Source organism: Lampetra planeri, unplaced genomic scaffold (assembly GCF_965212315.1).
Source record: "Lampetra planeri unplaced genomic scaffold, kcLamPlan1.2.h2 scaffold_1385, whole genome shotgun sequence".
In the NCBI taxonomy this organism is placed as follows: Eukaryota; Metazoa; Chordata; class Hyperoartia; order Petromyzontiformes; family Petromyzontidae; genus Lampetra; species Lampetra planeri.
In genome coordinates, this window is record NW_027614105.1 from 1,619 (window position 1) to 24,168 (window position 22,550).

A 22,550-nucleotide genomic window follows, 5' to 3' on the forward strand; every position below is an offset into this window, starting at 1 on the left:
CACACACACAGTCGAGTGAGACACCCCCCGCCCCCCTCCCTCTTTGGGATTCAGTTTCGTAAAGGATGGCACACAGGCAGTGGCACAACAGACTGATCGGAGCAACGTGAGGGCAGCCAAAGAGCTTTTTCAGGTCCGATGGAAGAAAATGAACAAATCAATGGAGTATGAAACCGGAGGCTCCAGATTGTCAAGTCCATCTCATCGTTGGATCCAGAGCAGAGCTGGCAGACAGGATGAACTGAGACATTACGCGCGAGATGTGGCCACGGGCAGGAGTCAGCCATGACCTCTGTGGGAGGAATTCTCGTTGTGGGAGAGTCAGCATGGTGAGGATGGATGAAGAGTGTCATCGCGTCTGACTCTGTCCAATCGGGGTTGATGAAGCCGTCGGCGGTGTCATGCGTCTTGCCTCGCAGCCAAGTGCGCAAACGTTGCGGTTCATAGCTCTGTTCATCCTCTCCACGGGGGCAGTCACGTCCCCGGTGCTGTCCTCCGGCTGCCCGGACAGGTGTGTGTGCGACGACCAGCTGGTGGCTCAATGTGCCGAGCAGCACCTCACCACCTTCCCGGTCGACCTGCCGCTGGCCACGCGGCAGCTCATCATCTCCAACAACCGCATAGTGGAGCTGCCGCCGCTGGCGCTCAACTACCTGTCCGACCTGGTCTACCTGGACTGCAGCAACAACTCCCTGTCCGAGATATCCGAGTCCACGTTTGGGAATCTACGGAAGTTGGCCTACCTGGACCTCTCCTTCAACACCCTGATCCGGATCGAGGACCGGACGTTCGGTCCTCTGGCGAGTTTGGTGATGCTGAGGATGACGGACAACCCGGGGCTGTCGGAGATCCACCCGGATGCTTTTGTGGAAAACGCGGCCCTCCAGGTTCTGGATGTGAGCAGGAACAACCTGACGGTCCTCAACATCACGTCCCTGATCGGGCTGCCCGCCCTGAGATCTCTGGGGCTCAGCGGGAACCCCTGGATCTGCGAGTGCGACAGCGAGGAACTCTGCCTTTGGGTGCACCTGGAGGGCTTCAAGTTTCAAGGTTCCACAATTCATTCACCTCTACTATTCCAGCATCATATAGGAGGGCAACCTCAAAGAACGTGTCAGCCAATGAGATACAGGTGGTTATGGATGGTGAAGCAGAGAATACATGGTCTGTACTATTACATCAGAAGTTGAAGAAACGGTTGGATGAGGCAGAGGACAACACACCAGACCACTAATAGTTAGTTTAAGAGGTTGGCCCCAGCTAATGGTTTACTATTCATGGCAAATCAGGAATGATGCAACTTTGGTTGTAACTTGACCAAAAACTCACAGTTCCATAATTTCACCACATCACGTCCATGCAGCCACCGTTATGGTAATATTGAAAAAGGTGAGTGTAAATAGTCTTATAAAAGTTGACGGAGTGTTTATTCGTATATCAGCCATTTCTTTCTGCTTCCATTTGTCAGTAGAATGACATTAGTTACGTTCAAATATCATGATATTACAATACATATCGTCACATTACAGCCCATTGTTACAAGAACTGTGTGTTTGGTTTAGACTTAATACACATACCTCGATCAGTCATATTTGCTGGTTACCCATGTGGTGACCACATGTGTAACTGTTACAATGCTGTCACATATTACTTGTGCGTAATGGAGGTGGTATGTTTGAGTGTGTGTATCCTGTGATCTGGTCTTCTCAGCTTTCCGTTGGGTGCGGGTGGTTGCGGTGGGGTGTGTGACAGACTATCAAATGACAGGTGAGGAAGGAAGTTTATCAGCAGGGAATTGTTTATTTCACTTCATCTCCAGAGGACTGTCTTCATGAAGTCAGCTCTGGATCAGATATCGATCACTGATACACCAGGACCTTGGTTTGACGTGGACGTGTCTGTGTCCACCGGGGCAGCTGCTATTCATAGGACGCAAGAAGCCAGTCATAATTCTACCTCCACGGCTACACGCCCGCCACGAAAAGGCATCCACACACACACACACACACACGGTCCCTGTAGCTTAGGCCAAGTCCAAAAGGAGTCCTACAAGAGCTGTCCTATTTTCGTGCCGCTCATTGCCTTTTGTCTAACTTAATTTGGAGTGGAGCCTCTTGCAGTGACAGCTGCCAGCAAGGGAGAAGCAGGACACCTCGGTGATGTATGCAGCCACTGGGCTGAGAGCTAAAAGCCACGTTGAAACAAATGAATCACACATTTGAACCATTCACATACACATACAAACATAGATGAAGCCCACTTTCAGCGCTCGGAGCAGGAGCTGAGCAGAGGAAATAACATTTCTCTGGCTGCTTGTTATCTGGGTCGTCTGGGTCTCACCTTGTTCATGCAACACGTCTCGCTTGTCTGCTCAGTTTAGGCAACACATCAATAGCAAGAAAGAGCAAGAGAGCGCATGAGGGAGCAGGAGGGAAATAAAGCTTCAGGAAGGAACCGACAGATTCTCCTCTGTCTCGCCTTCCTGGTTAGATTAGCACTCTCTCAGCTGTTATATAAGGAGGAGAGCATCTCGAAATAGAGCTCAGTGTGCATGGGGGAAGGAGAGAGGGAAAGCCCTCTCCTTTGATGCCTGTCCCTTCAGGGGAGGTGTGTGTGTGGGGGGGGGGTGATCGAGAATGGTTTTCTTCATGGCTGTCAAACACGTGCACGCACACGTTAGCAGATTCTACAAGGACACAGACAGAAGACGGGAGAGTTAAATCTCGCTGAGGGAGTATGCTTGGGAGTGTCTGCATATATGTTGAGTCCTTCCACATGCGTGTGCGCGCGTTATCACAGGGGTGATGGCAGGGGGGGTGGCAGAGCACATTGTGGGAACACAGCACTGGAGCAGCCGCTGAGAGGATCAGAGTTGGCTTTCAATTCTCGCTGGTGGATGGAGCTTAGAGAGGCGAAGGGTCCTCGTAGATCTCTTCGCCACAGCAGAGACTCTCTGATAAGAATGTTCATGATGACACTCTGCTCCTACACATCTGATTCCAATGCGCTGCTTGTTGTCAGGCCTCTGCGGATCTTCACAGAGACTGATCCAGGTGATCAGGGGCCCACTCCAGACTGCAGGTTTAGTTAAAATCCTGAGTTTGATCATGCTGACATCGAGAAAAATCATTGGTTTTCATGTAAATTGACAGAAATCCAACCAAATGTCTTGAAAGGTTTCAAAATTCAAATGTTAGACTGAAGTTATTCAGTAACTCTCAAATAAGGAAACATCTGTAGTTTTTCCCCTTTCAGGATGAACAAACTCTGGATTTTTACTAGACCTGCTTTCTGAAATGAGTCCCAGGTGTGTAGGAGCAGGGTGACATCTAAAACCTGTGTGTGTATGTGTGTGTGGAGGGGGGGGGGGCAGACCCCTGTATAAGGAAGTGTCCATTTTAACTGTCCTATGAAATGACTCAAGGACACATGAGTTATTGCTGGTGAAGGATTTCTGTGCATCTATAACGTCAGAAAACTCATGAATTTCTATGGCGTAAGATGCATTTTGAAACAGGAGTGTGTCGGTCTGCACAGATATCTGTCCGAGTTATCTCTGCATGCACAAACCCACAACAAAATGTGTCAGCAAAAGGGTTAACGCACTTAACAATGCATGTTGTTGGAGAAATCAGGTTACAGAAAACTGTTCCCTGTGCAGAAATGTCTTTTCTTCTTCTCTTCTCTCCCAGTGGGGAATCCCCCCCCCCCCCCCCCCACCCCCACCCCCCAAAGCACAAAGCTCTGGAAGAAAACAGGCGGCAATTTAAGAAATGTGGTTGCACAGAGATGGCAGGTCTGTGTTGTACCCGTTTGTGCCCACAGTTACAAAGAGACTTAGCCAGGCTTCAGGATTATTCTGCGGAGAATGCCTCTCCTGTCGGCTGCTGCAGCTGCACAGCTCAACCAGCACCACGCAGCCTCTGTAATTCTGACTGACAGCCATTCGAAGCTGAGTGTAGGAGCTCTAGTTTACTGGCAGAGGCAAGTCAACAGTTCTTTCAGCACTTTTCTGGATCAGTCACACACGTCCCTGCTGCCTGATGAAGGAGAAGGAAAACCTCATAATCTGCTGTTTCACACACAAAGAACCGAGTCGCACTCTAATCCTGTGGGAGAGAAAGGAGTTTGAATAATTCATTTTTGTAACTTAATACTACATCAACTGAAGACCGTGGTACACGAGAAGCTCCTGAAGTCTTCCTGATAAAGACGGTTGCATTGTTATACAAGCGCAGCTTTCTGCATTTGATGGTGCAGCTGAGCCAACAACATGTTTTGAGTCTCCCTACGTTGGCTGCTCCATTTGCAAATGTCGTGCAAAACAATATGTAGTTTGAATTATTCAACAGGCCCCTCACTTCTGTGCCACAAGTATAACATTTCCTTTTGCTGGGTTACTTGTGTATTTTGCCCCAGCGCTCCCGTTACATCTAAGGCTTCTTTAAGTCTCATGTTCACTGAACCTGTGTGGAATCAAAAAAATACGTTGCAAACTGTTGGAACTGTTTTATATAATGTTTGTACTTCCTCCTATTGTATACTTCAAACAGCATACTACAACATTATAATCAGAATCATTATATTGTGGGGCGACACGGTGGAGCAGTGGTTGGCACTGGCAGCTCATAGCAAGAAGGCCTGGGGTCTTTCCATGTGCAGTTTGCATGCTCTCTACGTGTCTGTGTGGGTTCTCTCCAGGTACTCCGGCTCCCTCCCACCTCCAAAAGCATGCTAAGGATAACTGAATGACTCACTGGTTAATTGGTGATTGAAGTAATCCTTTTATTGTCATTGTACACAATACAATGGATTTGTGTGCAGTTTTCTCTCAACAGTACAAAGTTTTGGAATAACATGCATACAAATACGATTTTAAAAAAGAAATAATTATAATGCTATATAACAAGTAAAACAAAAGATATTATTTCAAACAGAAAACCGAAAATCGTACTTGGGGTCACCTAAGCAATTTCATGACCATTTCCATTCTCAGAGCTTCTCTAATCAACAGTGTTCAGCTAAGATGACATAATTGCACAAAGGTTTTTCTATTAACCAATTACCAGGATTAACAGGATTAGTTAACACAATGTACCATTAGAACTCAGGAGTGATGGATGCCGAACATGACCTCTGTCCATCTGAGTGGATATTCCAATACAAATCAGCTAGAATTCATTTACCACCCTGACAATGTCATTTCATGTCATCCATCCATTGAAAAATACTATTTTTTTCCAAAATAAGGACATTTCTAAGTGATCTTAAACTTTGGAACAGTACTGTATATTTATTGTGGCCTGATGACTCTTCTTTAATTGTCTGTATGTGACAGATGAGGGCCAGACCGTGTGCGGCTCACCAGCTGACATGCAGGGCCGGCGTCTGGGGGAGGTGGGACTCCAACTACGGACGTTGTGCCACCAGACTCTGGGCTCCTGGGACTACCTTTTCTTTGTGGTCATTGGCTTTGTCATTTTTGCCGCTGGCACTGTGTCAGCCTGGATGATGGGTGTCGTCATGGTGCTGTACGAGCGCTACATCAAGAAGAAAGATGAGCAGCTGGACCTGGATGAGGACGAGGAGGAGGAGACCAACAAGGCTCGTCGTACCTCACGGGCCAGAAGTGACCATGGCAACGGGAATTTAAAAACCTCTTTTACTGTTTAAAAGCCCAGCATGGATTCCCACAGTGCCTCCTGTCAGTGAACAGGCCTGTCCGTGAAGTGGAATGACACTGGTCTGTTGGAGAGGCTCAGAGAGGGTTCACCTGAGAGGAGGACTGCCATTCTCTATTTGTTGTGCGCTTCCAGGTGATGTAACACTCTCAGGCTGCCACAGCGGAGCCCTTTGGCGACACTGACCAAGAATGCAAATGTATCACTTTGCATTATGGTGCATTTATTTGTCGTATCTGATTGGAAAACAGTGATCCCAGGAGGGTTTTGTCTGTCAGGCTTGGTCAACCCTGGAATCAGCTTGCTCGTCAGACCATGAGAGACTGCTTTAGCGGGTAACATCAGATTCCCAGCACATGCACATGTTGTTTTGTGGGCAACTAAAAAGGAGCAGTTGACCGTATTGAACGTGTTGATGAGAAGACTGATACCTCACTTGTTTTTCATTTTAATCAAATTTTCTTTGTTCAGCGTCATTTCTGTGATTTGCGTTTGTTGCTTTCTTGGCCTGCAGCTGTGACTCCCTGTTAGCATGAGCAATCAAATACTACTGGAAGCACATTTAGCACTCTGTTTTATTTTGTCACCGAAGAGCCGAAGAGAAATATTCCAATTCATTTGTATCAGCTGCTACTCAGGAAGAATGAGAACCAAGTCAAATATAGTAGACAGAAGTATAAGAAGACACGTATAAGAAGTCAGGTCAGATGTTATTTGGATAGCACCAACAAGCTCTTAGTGGGGCGAGGAAACACCTCCAGAGCCTTCTGCCTCGACCAGGTGGGGATAAACTCCAAGGATGGTTCGGTTTTGCATGCGTCTGTGACTGTGTCTTTGGATTCATGTGCGGCAGAATAAAACTCCTGCACATGAACCTGACATTCACAAACAGGGACACGGAGTTTCAATTTTGAAGAGGGAGTTCGTTGTGATCCGTTTTGTGCGGTGTTACAGAAGAGCACTACCGTTAATAGTGTGACAAAATACTGTGAATAGTGGAACAATTGTGGAGAGGAATTAGTGACGACTGCTCTGATAGATGACATGACATCAATAATATTTTTTCACTTTTGTACCAAGCTACTGTGTATTGGGGAGCTGTTTCCTTGTTCTCAGCTCGTGTGTATGAGTTGACTGCTTCACATTTAATAGTGAAAACGCTATCAATGTTCTCACCCGAAAGCAAATGAAATGGTGAACTAATAGAATTTAATCATCTCTTAATCATCTCTGTCAGTAAGACCAGTGAATCTCTGCTCCGATGAGATTCGATCACTGGAAATAATCTCTTTGACAGTGTGATGACCTTCTCAATCGTCTGGTTCTTTCTGATTCCAGCCTTAGCAAATAAATCCAGTGGAAGCTGTTCCATGTCGTCAGAGGAGTATTTTACTGTTAAAGCCTACAAACTGTCAGCCAAACTTCAAATGTACAAACGATTCTCTCGTGGACATTGGAGAGCGTTGTGGTCGTTCTCGTTAGTGTGAATGGAGACAATGAATGTACTGAAAAGATCTGAGCGTTATATGTGAGCGGATTCACACATGGGAGGAGTTACTGTGTTTGTGACGTGGCGACTTCTGAGGACTAAATAAGGGGAAATAAGGGGACTCGTGAGGTGGCATCCTCTCAGTTTGTACTGGTCCTGTGAGTTGTCGGCTTTGGAGGGCACCAAACAAATTCAGCTAAATAAAGAAGGAACATGTTTTTACTTGACATTTAATGATCCTCAGTGCAAAAAAAAAAAAGATTTTCTTCTACTCTCAATTCCTCAGTAGAACTGTTCCGTATGTTTAATGAACCTGAGTGACACATTTGTGTTTGTAACACAGCTGAGGAAGGAGCATGAAGAACGATGACGTGTTGAAACCAGTCGACTGAATGTGGCTGCTCTGCTAATGCTGTTTGTATTTGGACAATCAGCTGTGTCATGACTTATTGAAGCAGTGTGAATTATCAGGTGTTCAATTCTGGCATCCACATGGTTGGATGTCCACATTAATAACAGTGGATTAATAACAAGAGCTGTGCCAAGAGGCTAAAATTCTTAATTATTAATTGCAGGATTATGGTTACTGAGGCCGTACCAAAGGTATTTGTCAACAGGTGTCTGGTGTCTTGGGTACAAATGTTGAAATATGACGTGATTTGTCGAACTAAATACAATAATATGTGTTTAATGGACCAACGGGCCATTCACGTCTCCAAACATTTCTGCTGCTGGATGCTCAGTGGTTTATTTGCATGGGCTCCTGTAGTGTATGTTATATAATGTGGATGTCTGGATTTCCCCCCCTTTTTTTGAAAGTCTCATTTAAATCTACAGTGCATGCACATACCGCCTCGACTGTGAGAGGGAATTACATTTTGCAAACACACTGACATGCTAGGAAGCCACAGGCAAGGGTGAGGGTGAGGGTGCAGCCTGGGTAACGGATATCTTGTTCTCTCCATTCATGTCGGCACAGCGACACAGATAGAATGACATGGAATACACACACACACACACACTCATTTCTGCTCACAATCGCCTGCCTTGGTGCTTTGGATCCACAGTCTGTATGTTATACCTGCTGAATTTTAATAATATTTAAAGCGGTTGAGCAGAATTTGAACATGCTCCACTTTTAACACCCCCCGACACATTAGGTTAACCTGCACCTTAACACTCCATCACCTCTCCTAAAAGCATGGAGCTTCAAAGCTGATGCTTCCCAGACCAGGAGCGTCATCAAATATCCAAAACAGAGTAAAAAGTATCAACTAAACGGTCGTTGTGATCTGATGCGTTTGCCGCCCGGCTGAGGAACAGTAGTGGTCTGGATGTGCTGGAGGACAGTCATGCACGCATCTGGCTGTGGTCACGTCAATAACACAGCTGGGACAGCGAGCCAGTGCAGCGAACAAACACAAAGAAATGTACACAGCTATCGGACGCCGCCCGCGGTTGTTTATGTTTTTGCATCATTGTGTGAATCCACTGAGCTGCAGGCAAACTGGACACTGTGAGACGCCCGCACATGTGACATCAAGTAAAGAGCGTCTCTAACTGCCCATAATAGCCCTCTGACACATCTCTTTAGAAACACTCTCTCTCACACACACACACACACACACACAAAATAGCAAGAAAATCCTCTCGTCACGGAGCAGTGGAATGCCACCGAATTTAGAAAATAGTTCCAGAGACTTGTGCTTGGGAAACGAATGTGTGATGATGAGTTATTTTAAAAACACATATTATTATTAGTATTAGCATATTACTGTCCGACAACCGCCCCCACCCTCACCCCCTTTACTGCCTCGCTAAGTGGGAACATACCATCAGAACTGCTGCAACTCCTATCAAGTAGACTTTATTCGTAGAAGATGTCGACATGCAGACAGTGATCTGTGATCCTGTTTTACATTTGTAACATTTGTCATTCGTCAGCGACAGATTCTCACAAAGACTCACAGAGAAGAGGCCCAAAAATAGACTTCCCGGTTTCTCATTCGCTGCACTTTGTCCATCATCATCACATCTCATTATTATCAGAAATGACTTGTCTGCCCGGATTTATTTCAAATTACTGGAATGATTGTGTTTGAGTCTTTCGATTAAACCGGATCCTGATATGCTCTATTTGGCTGCCGGTTGATTGATGGCGACCAATAATGGAGATGGAGAGGACGGACGGTCATATCTGCATACAGGCTCAAGGGCCTGCTAACTCTGTATCCTTCCCCAGCAATAAAAGGTCATTGGAGAGGAGATGTTGTGTCCTTTTGTGCGTCATGGTTGTGCCTGGAGAAGTGTTTTAATTTTTATTTTTTTCGCTCGGTTGCTGTTTGATCTCTCCTCCTGCTCCTTGAACGTATTCCTCTTTATCTGCCTGTTTTGAAGGTTAGCAGGTGTCGCAGTGGTTGTGTGTGTGTCATGAATTATAATCCAGGTCAAAAGCTGAGCGTCGACCTTTGCGTCTCCACGGGGGCCCGTTTGGCTCGCAGACTGCACAAATATACACACACTTGAAAGACAAGCAGCTCACACGTGCGTCCAGAGCAACAGAGAGATAAAGATGTGCTGTCCTGTAAATCCGCGTTCTCTCTGTGCCCAGATTGGCTCACGGTTCTGTCGGTCCAACAGAGCTGTCTGCACGAGTGAGATAATGAAAATGCTCATGTGCGCTAAGCTGCACCTCAGCAGGAGCGCTACTATGATTTGAGCTACGAGCGAGAACTTGTCAACAGATTTGTGATGTTTCGAACGAACCTTTTGGTTCACTTCATTGTGTAGCTATTCTGGGCAATACGTTCTATTCCTGTGCCTGTCACATGACACTTTTGATCCCTCTGATCTCCTCGTCCTAAAACAGTTTGGTGAAATATGATTATGGGCTTTTATGTCCAGAGATCAATGAGAAACTGACGCTCGCTCTCATGTTCAGCTGTTTGCCAACACGTCGCAGCACAGAAACAATGGAAACAGCACGTTTGTCCTTTACCAGCACTTTTAAAATTCACTTAACATGCTAAGGTTGTTTGTCTGTAAAATAAACCACACATGAAAAGATGTTAATGTTAAACGATCCAACAACTAGTTGTATTGATAAGGGGGAAAAAGGGGATGTGTTAAATTTTGAGGTGAATTAGTTTCCTTTGGATTGACCCACTTTACTGTTCCACCCATCACCTGGCTTCTCGTTTCAGAAGTCCTCAAGAAAGCAAATCCACATTGTGTAACTGCTCCCCATTCCCCTCCTGTCATCCTGTTTCTCACCTTCCTCTGTGTCACTTACTTGATAATCTCTTTGAGCCACAGACGGAAACTTAAGAAGTGATAAATGATGAATGCACGCTGCCAGAACTCTTCCTTCCTCCTCACATGCACCAGCAACACAAATGGCACCAATGCACGCAATGAAATCACCTTCCTCTCATGGAGAGCATCGCACCATGCTCACTATTAGCGGCATGACCTGTGATCCCACAGCGCCACCATGGTGAGCATATGTGTGACTCTGGATCTGTGAGATCCACCTGAATCTCTCTTACAGGTGAACCAGTAGCGTTAGATAATTAAAAGTTGAATCACTGCTTAATAAAATACTCATGTGGGATAGTCCATGTTTCAAAAGGAATTATTAATAGGTCGACTTGGAATAGACTCGGTGGATGCCTACGAGCAGTTCTGCCTTCCAGCTGTGTTACATAAAATATAATGAATTCAGCATCTAGGAAACCAGGGTGAAGGAGAGAGAGGGACCAACAGAGGGAATGAATGGAGAGATAAACTTGTCTCTGTATAATGAGGCCCTGAACACAGACACAGACACACAGCGGATTCAGAAATCTTCTTCACAGCTTGGATCTATATATTTACAAGTGCATATTTTACACTGGCTTTAATGGTCTGATGCTGCAGTGCTACAGCACCCTTTAGTGGCACATGATAGATCTATGAATCTATTATAAGAACAAACATTTTCAGGCTTAACAATGTGACCTTTCTTAAAATGTAATTATTTACAAGGACATTAGCATTTACAAGTCTTTTTATATAAAATGTAAAATCCAAATTGTTTATCATGTCAGGTCAAAATGGATTGAACTGTTCCGTCCAGCACATTTTTGAAGTCTTCAAGAGTTTTGAGGTCCCATCTGGTTGCTGGTAGGCCCAGTTTGACTCTGCTGGAGCTCCACCATATGCAAAATGCTCTCTGTCAGCCCTTTAATGTCACTGTGTGTGCTGGGATGCACAGCCAGGGCCTTCAGAAGTTCAGTCACACCTTCCTGCTCCAGCATGCAGATATAATGTGACGCTTAGAGGGAGAGGGAGAGGAGGTGAGAGAAGAGAAGAGATCGACCTCACCAACATTATACAACATCTAATGAAATATGTAAAACCGTCTCTACTCCACAACAAACAGTCGGCACTGTATTTAAACACTGAAATCCCATTAAAAGAAGTGTTTCGTCATCTTACTGTTGAGACTGCAGACCAGCCGTATGGCCCACACTGCCCACAGCTGCACTCCTGAGGGCTGACAGGTCTGAAGCAGAGGGCGAAATGGACGGAAGGACCTACAAATAGAGGACAGAGTGAAGACGTCAGCAAATCATCACTATGTTATGAACGCTGCAATTGGGCCACAAAGCAAAGATCTCGATACAATTACTTTAAAATGTTTAACTGAGTTTGGAATGGTTCATTTTTGTCTACAACTATTGGACCATGAGACTGATTGACTGATATTCATTTGAAATATTACATGATCTTGTTTTATTGTTGCACAATGATTTTTTGTCTTCATTGAGACAATCTAAATCCCATGAGTTGTTGTTCACAAGTATAATTTGAACAATTAAAATGCTTTCCTTTCATCGTGAGTTTTCAAAGACCATCCACACACATCGAGTCAACAACAAATGTGACCTGTACGACACCATCTCTCGCTCCAGTTGGGTCCATGTCATGATGGATGCATGCTGCAGGGAAACAAAGACAGGTTACAAAGGAGCCATCTAAATGAGATGTTAGGTCAAACTGTACACACCCACCAGCTGCTTCAGAATGGTGGTGCGGAGCTCATCGTCCAGGCTCCACGCCTGTGGTCTGGAGGTGAGCTGAGCCAGAATCCCCCCAGCAAAGTACCGGACCTCTGGCTCCACCTGAGAGTCCTGCAGCAGACTGAGGATATGCTCCAGCAGGTCCTCCTCCATCAGGTCGGCCTGCAACTCCTCCACCTCTGCGATGTTGTTCTACAACATAATGGATGACGACAGCATTTTTTCCAAGCTATGAAAAGGACACACAACAGCACACACACACACACTGAACCCACCAGGAGACCCAGAACTTTCTGCTGAACAGACGTTTCAGAGTAGTAGGACTGCAATGAAACAACATGGAGACATGAGGCGGACGTGTGTTTGTGACCCTCAGTTAGCGTGTGCATGTGAGAGTCTCTCCACCTCCAGAACCTCCTCGTAAAGCTCGAGGCCGTGGCACTCGATGAAGACGCGTGCCGAAGTGGGCGTATCATCCGTCAGGTTCCACAGAGCACTCAGGGCAAACTTGAGGGTGGCGTCAACCACTCCAACCATAGCCCTCTGCTGGACGATCGCCAACAGCTGCTGTTGGATGAGAAGAGACAATATTCACGGCTGTGAAGGAACCTCTTGTCAGTAAACTGAATATGACTGATTGGTGCAAACGGGAAATAGACTGACTGACGGCGGCAAGGTGAGAAAAAGGAGTCTGAGCATGAGGTAATGGAAAATGTAGCCGCTGAGAATGACGGCCAGATGGAGAGGGAGGACTAGAAATACACTCAGGAGTATCCGCTGAGGATCTTGTGTACGTCTGAAACCATACACCCCGACAAAGTGTAAACACACCTTCATAATGGATGCGTCCTTGCCGAGCTGTGCCATCTCCACTGTGGACAACTGTAAATAAGAGATCAGCTTTTATTTGAATTCTAGTTTGTCTAAAAGTGACGCGACAACACACACAAATGAGTCCACTTTAACAGTGACACCGGAGGCTGCAGCGGTCTGATGGAGCTCGTGTCACAGGGACGATGTGTGATCCCCCCCAACAGGTGCGACCAACAGGCGCCACGACATTCTGCTGCAGTGGTCAAATGTGCAGTAAGTGAGCAGAGAGTCTCCACCTTGGCCACTAGAATGGAGATGACAGCCACAGCCATCCTCTGAAGGGTCGGGTCCTCGTGGCTGCTCAGCCAGTGAATCATCAGCGTGGCTGCTAAATACCTGAACACACACATGAACACAAGTTAAAGGGACTGCACTGCTCTATGGAGAGTATTACTCCAGTGTGTTTTATTTCCATAACAGAATGAGAGGACACTTACTTGTCAAAAGGGACATCCTCAAGGATGTAGTCACTGCAGAGTGCCAACAAACAGTTCTTTTGCACCTGGACACAAGTATAAGTATTGTGTGTTGCAACACAAAATACAAAATAAATGGGTATGTGTGCACGTGTGTGTGGGGGTTTAAGAATGCGACATGTGATCATGTAATAATTTGAACCGGACAGAGAAATCTTTGAACCAGAGGTCACCAGCCTTGTTCAAAATGCGAGCTACTTCAAAGGTGCTGAGAAATCCAGTACACACGGCTTAAAATAACATAATTGTCATCATTGATTGTGATTTCAACATTCAACACTATTTATCTGAACTTCTGCAATAGTTTCATTTTCAAATGATCACAGTGCTATTTTTAGAACAGGTCTGCAGGCACCTGGTACCCATGGACATTGTCTGCTTTTTTCCTCATTTCTTTATAATTTCTTCATATGTCTCTCTTCTTTTCTTTCTTCCTTTCTTTCCCACTGACTTATTTTGTAACCTGCAGTTAAAAATCAGACTCCTCTTCCTGCCCATTGTTTCCCAGCGTATATGATGAATCATCTGTTCTCTGTGGATGTCCCTTCACCTGCTGTTGGCTGGGGAACGTCTTCATGCTGAGCAGCAGCTGGGTGACAGTGGAGCTGATCAGGCTGACAGACATGGCCTCTGCCAGGTTCTGGGTGGTGAGATTGAACACGCACGCTGTCGCCACCAGGTGGATGTGCAGACTCGTGGGGTGGCTCCGCATCACGGCCACAACCAACTGCAGGGAAACACATCTGAGTGAAGACGTTGGAATCCAACCTGTTGTGTGTTAAAGTAAATTATGGATTATTTTTTCCACTAATGAGCAATAAAAACTATTTAAAACATTGAGACAATCTGAAGAACCTGAATGTGAGGAAAGGAAGTGCACCTTCAGTATTTCTGGCCGTAGTTTGTCGCTGTCAATTGTAAGATTGTACAGATGGACGAGTGCCTCGCGGAGGAAACATTCCCTGTCTCTGTACCTTCTCAGGGCCTCACACAACTGCTTCTCGTTGGCCTCTCCGGTAACCTGAACATACACAGACAATCGGCACTGACAGAGACCTGTCCGACTTCATCTAATCTAATCATCATGGCACATATTCTGTATACTGATAAGAAGCAGAAACGTCTGATTGGATTTTATTTCCAAAATAAGTCTTATGTGAAGAAGATATGATATGAATGCCTCTGCTCACTGCCTCCACATGCTGCATAGTGTGCATCATGGCACAAACTTCTGTCTTCAACATAAAAGGAAATTGGCCATGTTCATATGCCTTGTTTGTTTTGATTTACAAGGCTATTCTTGAGATGAGTCTGTCTTATTTATCATCTATTTTAATATTGAATAAAATCAAATACATGTCATCAGTTTACTTGCTTTCAGATTTTTCCGTGAAGAAAGGACGTCACAGGAGCTGATCCCAGTTGCGGTCAGGCCCATGAAGACCAGACCACGCCGGACCTCCACGAATGCAGCGACTGCTGCCTCGCTAATTCTCCTCCGACCTGAAACATCTAAAGAAACGAGCGATGGAAGGAGCTCGGGACTTCCTTCCAAAAGAAGCCGCACCAGCTCATCACCATCTCTCCCGTCACTGTCACCTCCACTGAAGTGGTCGTCTGAAAAGTCCAGATGTCTGAGCACTTTAAGCTGGCTGAGCAAACTGAGCAGGCTTGCAGGCGACATATGCAGCTGCCTGAGCCTGTGGGCAATCAAAGATTTCAGGGGTGTCCTTGCACTGAAGGAGCGCTGTAAGATTTGAGACAGTGCTACAGGACATATCCAGGCTCTCCAGCTGAGGGAGCGTGCAGATCTCATCAAGAACCACATCTGTCAGGTCTGTGTTTGCAAGGCTGAGCATCCGCAGGCCGCGGAGGGAGCTGAAGCCAACTTGGACGTCACATTCCTCCTGCAGACACCCCCAGTCCAAACGTAGCCCGTTCACGGATAACCTCTGCAGACTGGACCTGCACTCCGAGCTGGAGACCAGGCCTGACACGATTTTAGCAACAGTGAGGTCACCACCAACCCAGGATGCATCTAGTTCTTGGAGCCGGTGAGGGCAGAGGGCCAGACGGAAAGCTTCCTCCGACAACAGGCAGCGGCGAATCGAGACACACCGCAGGCGAAGGGCTTTGCTGCTTCGGAAAATCCCAACAGTTGTGTCATTCAGTTTCCCTGATGGGAAGAAACAAACAGAGCAGCATTGTAAGAGAAACGAGGCTTTAATATTTGTGGAAAGTGTAGTCCAGTGTCAGCTGGGACAAGCTCCAGCTCACAGCCCACGTGAGGAGATGTAGAACACAAAATATAAACGTACTTAAGTGCCTGAAGAATGGAAAGGGTCATAGGTCATAGGTCACAGGCAATGGCCCCTGAGTGACGTTATGAGTTCATGTTCATTAATTTGTTGCCATGCCAACATAGGTGATGAGACTTTGTTCTGGTGCGTTCAAACCTGAGAACACCTGACAAGTACACAAGCAGAATGTGTGTGAGAATAATACGGACAAGAACAACACGGAACACAAGTTCAGATATCTGATAGCTTGGAGGTAGGTGATCTAAGGCTCCTGCATCAGATGGGAGGAAATTAAACAGGGTTTGTGCCAGAAACCCTGATATGAACTAAACTGAAGAAAGCCAATTCAATTGAAATGTCTTGTGTATCAAATCCTGGCTGCTGGTGTTTTCCTACCAGACCAGGATGGAAAAAACACACACATTCTCAAAATACAACCAGTGACAACCAGTGACAACCTGTGAGTCATTGCTGCCTGACTAACCCTGAACTTGTTCAGCTGCTGTGGGGCACAGAGTGGGGCACAGAGTGGGCTTGGCCCCTGATGGACAGAGGGAGATGGTCTTTCTAACGTCAACAACCAGTTGCTGTACTCCCTGTGGCTCCTGTAGAAGTCTGGGAGTAATGAGACTCGTACTCTTATCAGCAGACTTGCACAAATGTGCTGAGTCAGAATGGACAGACAGACTGTTTGTGGCGAACGCGTACAGAGAGACATTATTTTGAACACATACAGTATTTTCTGTTATACCATTAACACCCAGTCCATGTTAGTCGTGCACAAATTTCACAGGAACAGTGGCATCAAATGAGGAAGTGAAATGAAGGACATTGGGTGGTGTCAGGCTGTCCACATTAACAACCGGTGATTTCTCTCCACAGTGTCACAGCAGTTGCCCTGAGTTGTTGGTACTGACTATTGTTGGAGCCTTTCCATTGCTCCTGACAGACCTTCAGTTGTCATAGTGTGCAGCAGCTGGTCGGCCACCTCCTGCGGAAAGACTGAGGCCGAGCTGAGGGTCAGGGAACCATCTGCCCGCTTGCTGCAGAGATCTTCCAGGCTGCGGCTCACCTGAGCCAAGCAGAGGCCGTAGAGGGTCTGAGGGCCATCCAACTCCTGCAGCACATCACCAGGCCGTCAAGAGACATATTTGTGTACATTCATCAATCTCTCGCTCTTTTTTTTTTTTTTAAACACTCAGACTTTGCTCTGATTGGTGGTTTTGTACAGGGAGCTGTGGCTTCTTGCAAATTGCATTTCAAGCTGCAGGAGGAGCCAGAGGAGCTGGATTTTCATCTGCCTCATCTACAGTGACGCTTTAGCAACTGCCATAAAATAAATTTAAAGCGAGATAAAAAGACCCAGAAAATCAGGAAATGTGGAATATTATATAAAATATGATTAAAAGTACTTGGTACTCAACCAGTGGTTGAGTACCAAGACTGTAATCAACTAATTAACAAATACTCAGATTCAAGATGGCGATTCAGGCCGTGATCGGTTGTGTTCAGGGGTCTGTCTGTTGGTAGGTACTGCTCTTCTATCCCTCTCTCTATCACTTTCGTTCCCTTTCTGCTTCTCTTCTAGTCTCACTGTCTCCCTCCCCGTCATCCCAACTGGTCGAGGCAGAAGGCCATCCACATGTAGCCTTGGTTCTGCCCACGGTTTCTGAGCCTGTAAGGAAGTCGCTAAAAAACTCATGTGAATGTTTGTATTGGAATAGTCAGTGCTGAGCGTCATGAGATGACGGTTGTTTGAATCAGTGCTATACAAATGAAATGTGACCCTGATGTCTCTGTAAATGTATGAGCATGTGTCCTTCAAGGTCTTGTGTTCCTAAAGTTACAGAAAATATATATTAAAAGATACATATTGAAAATAAAAAGCCAAGGGCATTTGGTCAAAACTTTACAGACTTTGAGATGCTGCTCACACATCCATCTCAAAACTATGAGAATTCGATTTCAAATCGGTGGAACAACCCTTTAAAAGGGCACGAGGGTTTTAGAAAACACAAGGAGTGTTGGTGGGAGTCGGAGGACAAACACCCTGACACTGACAGGAAGCTAATTTTAACCCCAGCAGGCCGCAGATGAAGCTAAGACCCGGTGTCATGTCACATAATCCGGGTGAGCTGGACACGACGTGCTGCTCACACACGCACACACGGACATAACGTGCACGTAGATAAAACAACGGTGTGGGTGTATCAAACTCACCATATTCCAAAGTCGAACGTAGCTCGTTATTGTAAATGAAGAGGAGTCATTCTGTTACAGAGAAGTGGAAAATAATGAAATGACATTTTAAAAATTAGACAGCGGCAGCGTCACTGCGCGTCCGCAGACAGAATGAACCCGATTGGTCAACGGCTCTGATGACGTCACAGACGGAGTCCTACTCTCTATATATACTATATATGTTACTTTTATATTATATTTATATTTTATATTTTATATTTATATGTTATATTTTATATTATATAACTTTTATATTCAAATACTTAAAACGTTTTTATTTATCTTAACATCATCTGCAGTGATTCTCAAACCTCTTGTCTTTGACCCCTAAACTGCAAACTACTAGGAGGCTAGGATAGGCTAGGCTAGGACCTCTCAAGAACCCCATTTGTCCTTGAGAACCTTCCAGAATATGTAGCATTCTAATAAACAAAACTAATACAGTCTGTGAAAACACATCACAATTTCATTTAATAGTTTATTTAATAGTTTATCTTGGGGAGTTGTTGCATTGCTTGGACCTGTGGGACTGGATCTGGTATGATCCAATTAAATCCACTTTAAATCAACCTTTAGCCTTTTTCTGTTCAAGGGAATGACCTAGTTTGATTCATTAGACAGGGACACGCAGCAGTAATTGCAGTGGTCAACACTGTCAAACCAGGCACAAAAGTGTGTTTCGGAAAACATTTGACACAAGAAAAGATGCAATCCATCAGATCAGTTTCAGTCATGGAACATTGTGCTCAACAGACCTCATTAGAATAAACGAGTGTGTCTTCAAAAATGTTTTCCAGGCATGAATGAATGTATGTCCCAAATACATGATCACCAGTGTAGAACTGACACATCACACATGTTCTCATCCATGTGAACACACATGTTTCCCACACACTTACTGTAAGTGTGCACACACACTCGACTGAATAAAATGATTGCTCATATGCAAAACTTTCCGCCGACATGGTGAAGCTTGCCCCCCCCCCCCATAGAGAATCCCCATGTATCAAAGCCTGTGTTTCCTCCTCATCTCAAAACATTTAGGCCAGAGGCATTTTTCCTTCTTTCTTTTCTGTAAGCCCTCTGCTTATTGTCCTCATAACCAAATAAACACAGCTGCCAACACACACACACACACACACACACACACACACACACACACACACACACACACACACACACACACTCACACACATACACACCGTATATGGATATATGGAGAAATCCCAAACACAAAATGCTCACATCCACAACAGACCCCTCTATTATAACTTTCAGGCTACTGGATTGTCAGAATAACTCAATCATGAGATTAGAGCTGATCGGAAACAGCTTTGTGAGGAGGAGCAACTCAACTCGAACGGGGGTTCCAATCGACATCTAAATGCCTGACAGCCTAATTATATGTGTGGTCACAAAACCAATCACCCCAATAAGACCTAATGTGCGGTATTCTTTACCGCGTGCTGACACCCAGCCAGTCAGCCTCTTCATTTTCTAACACTGACCTTATATATTAGGAGTCCGTTCCTTCCTAAACCTTAAATGACATCAGTGGAGGAGGGCCGAGGCCGAGGCTGGGCCTCCCTCTCCTCCAACTACACAGGAAATCAGACCATCAGCCTCCCTCTTTCTGTGTACGGACCACCCTCTACTGTTCTCTTCCTGGACGGTGTTTGCTTGTGCCACAGCGGCACGCAGGCCCTCATTCTCAATGAGAGTAGAGACAGAGGGAGTCTGAGAGCGAGGGGAGGAGAATGGAGGGCATGAAACCTAAGAGGCGCAACTGAGACAGACCTCCCGGACCCCTGACCCAGCTGAGTGACAGAGGTATGTGTTATTTATTCTATTTTATATTTCATTAAATTTCTATACCGCTGCCAGTTGAAAAGTTCATACACTTAAGGATGAAAAGAGTAGCGTTATGACAGAACATTTTTCTGCCTGACATTCAAAAACACACTTTGTACATTTTTGTTGTTGTTGTTTAAATTACCACGGCGCGTCTAGTCCAAAAACCGCACTCCCGAGGCTTATACATGTTGTCTCCTCAGCAGATGGACCCAATCAGAGGCCCCAACAAAATAACGGGTGGGTTAATTGGCCCAGTGCTGTTGGCTGAGAACAACATCCACAATAACGCCCAGGAAGGAAAATGTGCTTCTGAGTCACAATACACCTTGACTCTGTTTTAAGCTGTAATGAAATCTGCCATTCCCAGAGCACTTTTACTGTAAACATGACCTGATAATTGACAGAGGAGCTTGTCAGTGGACTCATTGAGCTCAGCCCCACCACTATGAGTCAGTGTCCTCCCGTTCCTCTGGGCTGGGAAAACCAGCCGCCGCAAAGTTTGACCTGTCTGGTTGCATGAATTTAAATAAGGCGGCTGAAGCTGCCCCGACCTGGCTCTGACTAAGGAGGGAAGAAAATAATGTTTTACTAGGTCTACAAAAAAGTGGCTGCAGTGGCTGACTTGATGAAGACCAGCAGGGTGTGAACGACACGGAGAAAGCTGATGAAAACAGCAGATGAGATTCACAGCCGGGGCCGAGGAGCCTCTGTGTAAACATTGTCACTCCTGTCAGGCCTGTGAGACTCATACTGTACGGCTGGAGACGTGCAGACGGGCCAATTGCTGAGATGCAGCTATTGAAGGGGATGACCTGTGATTACGGAAAGACAGGATAAAGTGCTCTCTGGATAATAATAACTGACTGACGGTGCCAAGGTGTTTCTGAGCCCTGACACCAGGCCTATTTTCCTCAGATGATTTTTTGCCCTCAGATGATTTATAGTCTGTGATCTGACAAACTGTGGAAAAATGGATTGCCAAAGATTTCTCCAACAGGTTTATACATATTAGACAAAACCAAATATGAAGACTTTACTGCAGCAGAGCCAGTAAATCACCACAAATGACCTCACCTCCATCAAACAGACTCAGTAAAAACACAGTATAATCTTCACTAATAATTTGCAGGGTTTTTCACTAGTTTTGTCTGGTTGTACCTGGTATGAATATGTACTGTTTCTGTTTTTCCTTTGACATTGATGAAAGTGAATTGTGCCTCAGCAGCAGTTATAGCTTAGGTAATGCTTTGGGCTTTGTCCCATAAGCTGTGGCTGGGACTCCGCAGTGCAACCAAACTTCAAGACTAGACCACAGACATGATCCACAGCGCCTGCTGCTGTCCCAGTCTCAGACTTTTTGAAATTCTCCTTTGGCATCCGCTTGTTGTATGAACTCCATCACGAAGTGGGTCACATCGTGTGTCTGTCAGAAAACTAGGATGAAGGTTACTTCTGCCCCATTGGCCACATCCACCAGACTCACTTCAGTTCGGATTTGGCCCGTCGGCCAAAATCAGCTGGCTCACCATTAGCCCTATTTACAGAGCCAGAGCGTGGCTATTGAAGTGAGGGGCCTTTCAAGGATCTTCTAGCGTGCATATTCACGGTACCCACCCCCAATTTTGATACACTGTCAAAACCAATAAGAACACAATGCATGCTCGCCTTCCAAAAATGGATTCAGTTAAACATTACACATTAATAAGGAATTCTTGCTCCCAGGTCTCCTCGTGAGCACGCGCACTAGGCTGAGACACTTGAGAGAGGGTTATGAGCGGAGTGATCTAAGAGATCTACAGGAATATGAAAACCAGGTCTCCTGCACACACCCAGATACCTGATACAGATGTGGTGAGGGCTCTAATGATACATCAGCCACGAGGGAATGCACTGAAAGTATGTGCGGCTATAAGGAGGCTGGAGGTGGGTGGGTGGCACATCTCTGACTTCACCACAAGTGAACCAGAGGGCACGTTTTAGACGACATGTGAGTCCAGCTATTCATTTTTTACACTTTAATGAACACTTATATCCTAATCAAGTAGGGCTCTCATGTTCCTGACTGGAAGCCTTATTATGCCAACAGTTTAAATAAACACATTTATTTAAACTGTTGCAGGTATGGCAGTTATATTGAATTAGATCATATTAGATGAGCAAAAAAATGTATATAAGTAGCAGGTTAAATACACAGCGATGAACACTTGAACCAAATAAAGGGTCAATTAAGGGTCTGTTATGTAAGAAAATAACAGAAGTATTAATAAGAGTATTGTCAAGTAACTCATATGAGAAAATACACTTAAATAGCCGTAGCTAAAAATAACAGTGGCAAACCGTTTCAGGAAAATATGAGGCCTTTTGTAAAAAGGAATCTATATCAATATTTATTAGCGCTACAGACGAGAAGAGAGTGCTGACATATTGACAGACAGACTAGCATGTTGTTTTTTTTAGTATTTGTGTGGAATTCCTTCACAGAAAAAATAGAGAATATAAACTGACCAGTCCTACATGTCTGTTTATGTATTTACAGATCTTTAGTGTGTTTGGTGATAACTCAAGAAGGAACC

General features: G+C 45.3%; 2 protein-coding genes across 2 annotated transcripts; one reads left to right on the forward strand and one right to left on the reverse strand.

Moving 5' to 3' along the window:
* The first annotated feature begins 401 nt into the window (after positions 1-401).
* LOC144739247 (leucine-rich repeat-containing protein 52-like) lies at positions 402-9,828 on the forward strand. Its single transcript, XM_078622213.1, has 3 exons — positions 402-1,050; positions 5,339-5,629; positions 9,782-9,828. The coding sequence occupies exons 1-3, from the start codon at positions 402-404 to the stop codon at positions 9,826-9,828; spliced, it is 987 nt and encodes a 328-aa protein (XP_078478339.1).
* Positions 9,829-11,303: 1,475 nt separating this feature from the next.
* On the reverse strand, positions 11,304-17,494 carry LOC144739248 (protein zyg-11 homolog). Its single transcript, XM_078622214.1, is given in 15 exon segments — positions 11,304-11,485; positions 11,650-11,747; positions 12,100-12,152; positions 12,225-12,425; positions 12,509-12,556; positions 12,639-12,800; positions 13,065-13,115; positions 13,343-13,442; positions 13,544-13,608; positions 14,133-14,309; positions 14,463-14,603; positions 14,958-15,314; positions 15,316-15,758; positions 16,834-16,999; positions 17,477-17,494. Coding segments are annotated over 15 exon segments (2,262 nt in total).
* Between the last annotated feature and the right edge of the window lie 5,056 nt (positions 17,495-22,550).

Bases quoted from the DNA above. Each gene is read 5' to 3' on its own strand.
- LOC144739247 (XM_078622213.1), top strand. From the start codon at position 402: ATGCGTCTTGCCTCGCAGCCAAGTGCGCAAACGTTGCGGTTCATAGCT. The intron at 1,051-5,338 runs GTTCCACAATTC...TGTATGTGACAG, and splicing joins GGAGGGCTTCAAGTTTCAAG to ATGAGGGCCAGACCGTGTGC. The intron at 5,630-9,781 runs GTGACCATGGCA...CTCTGTGCCCAG, and splicing joins TCGTACCTCACGGGCCAGAA to ATTGGCTCACGGTTCTGTCG.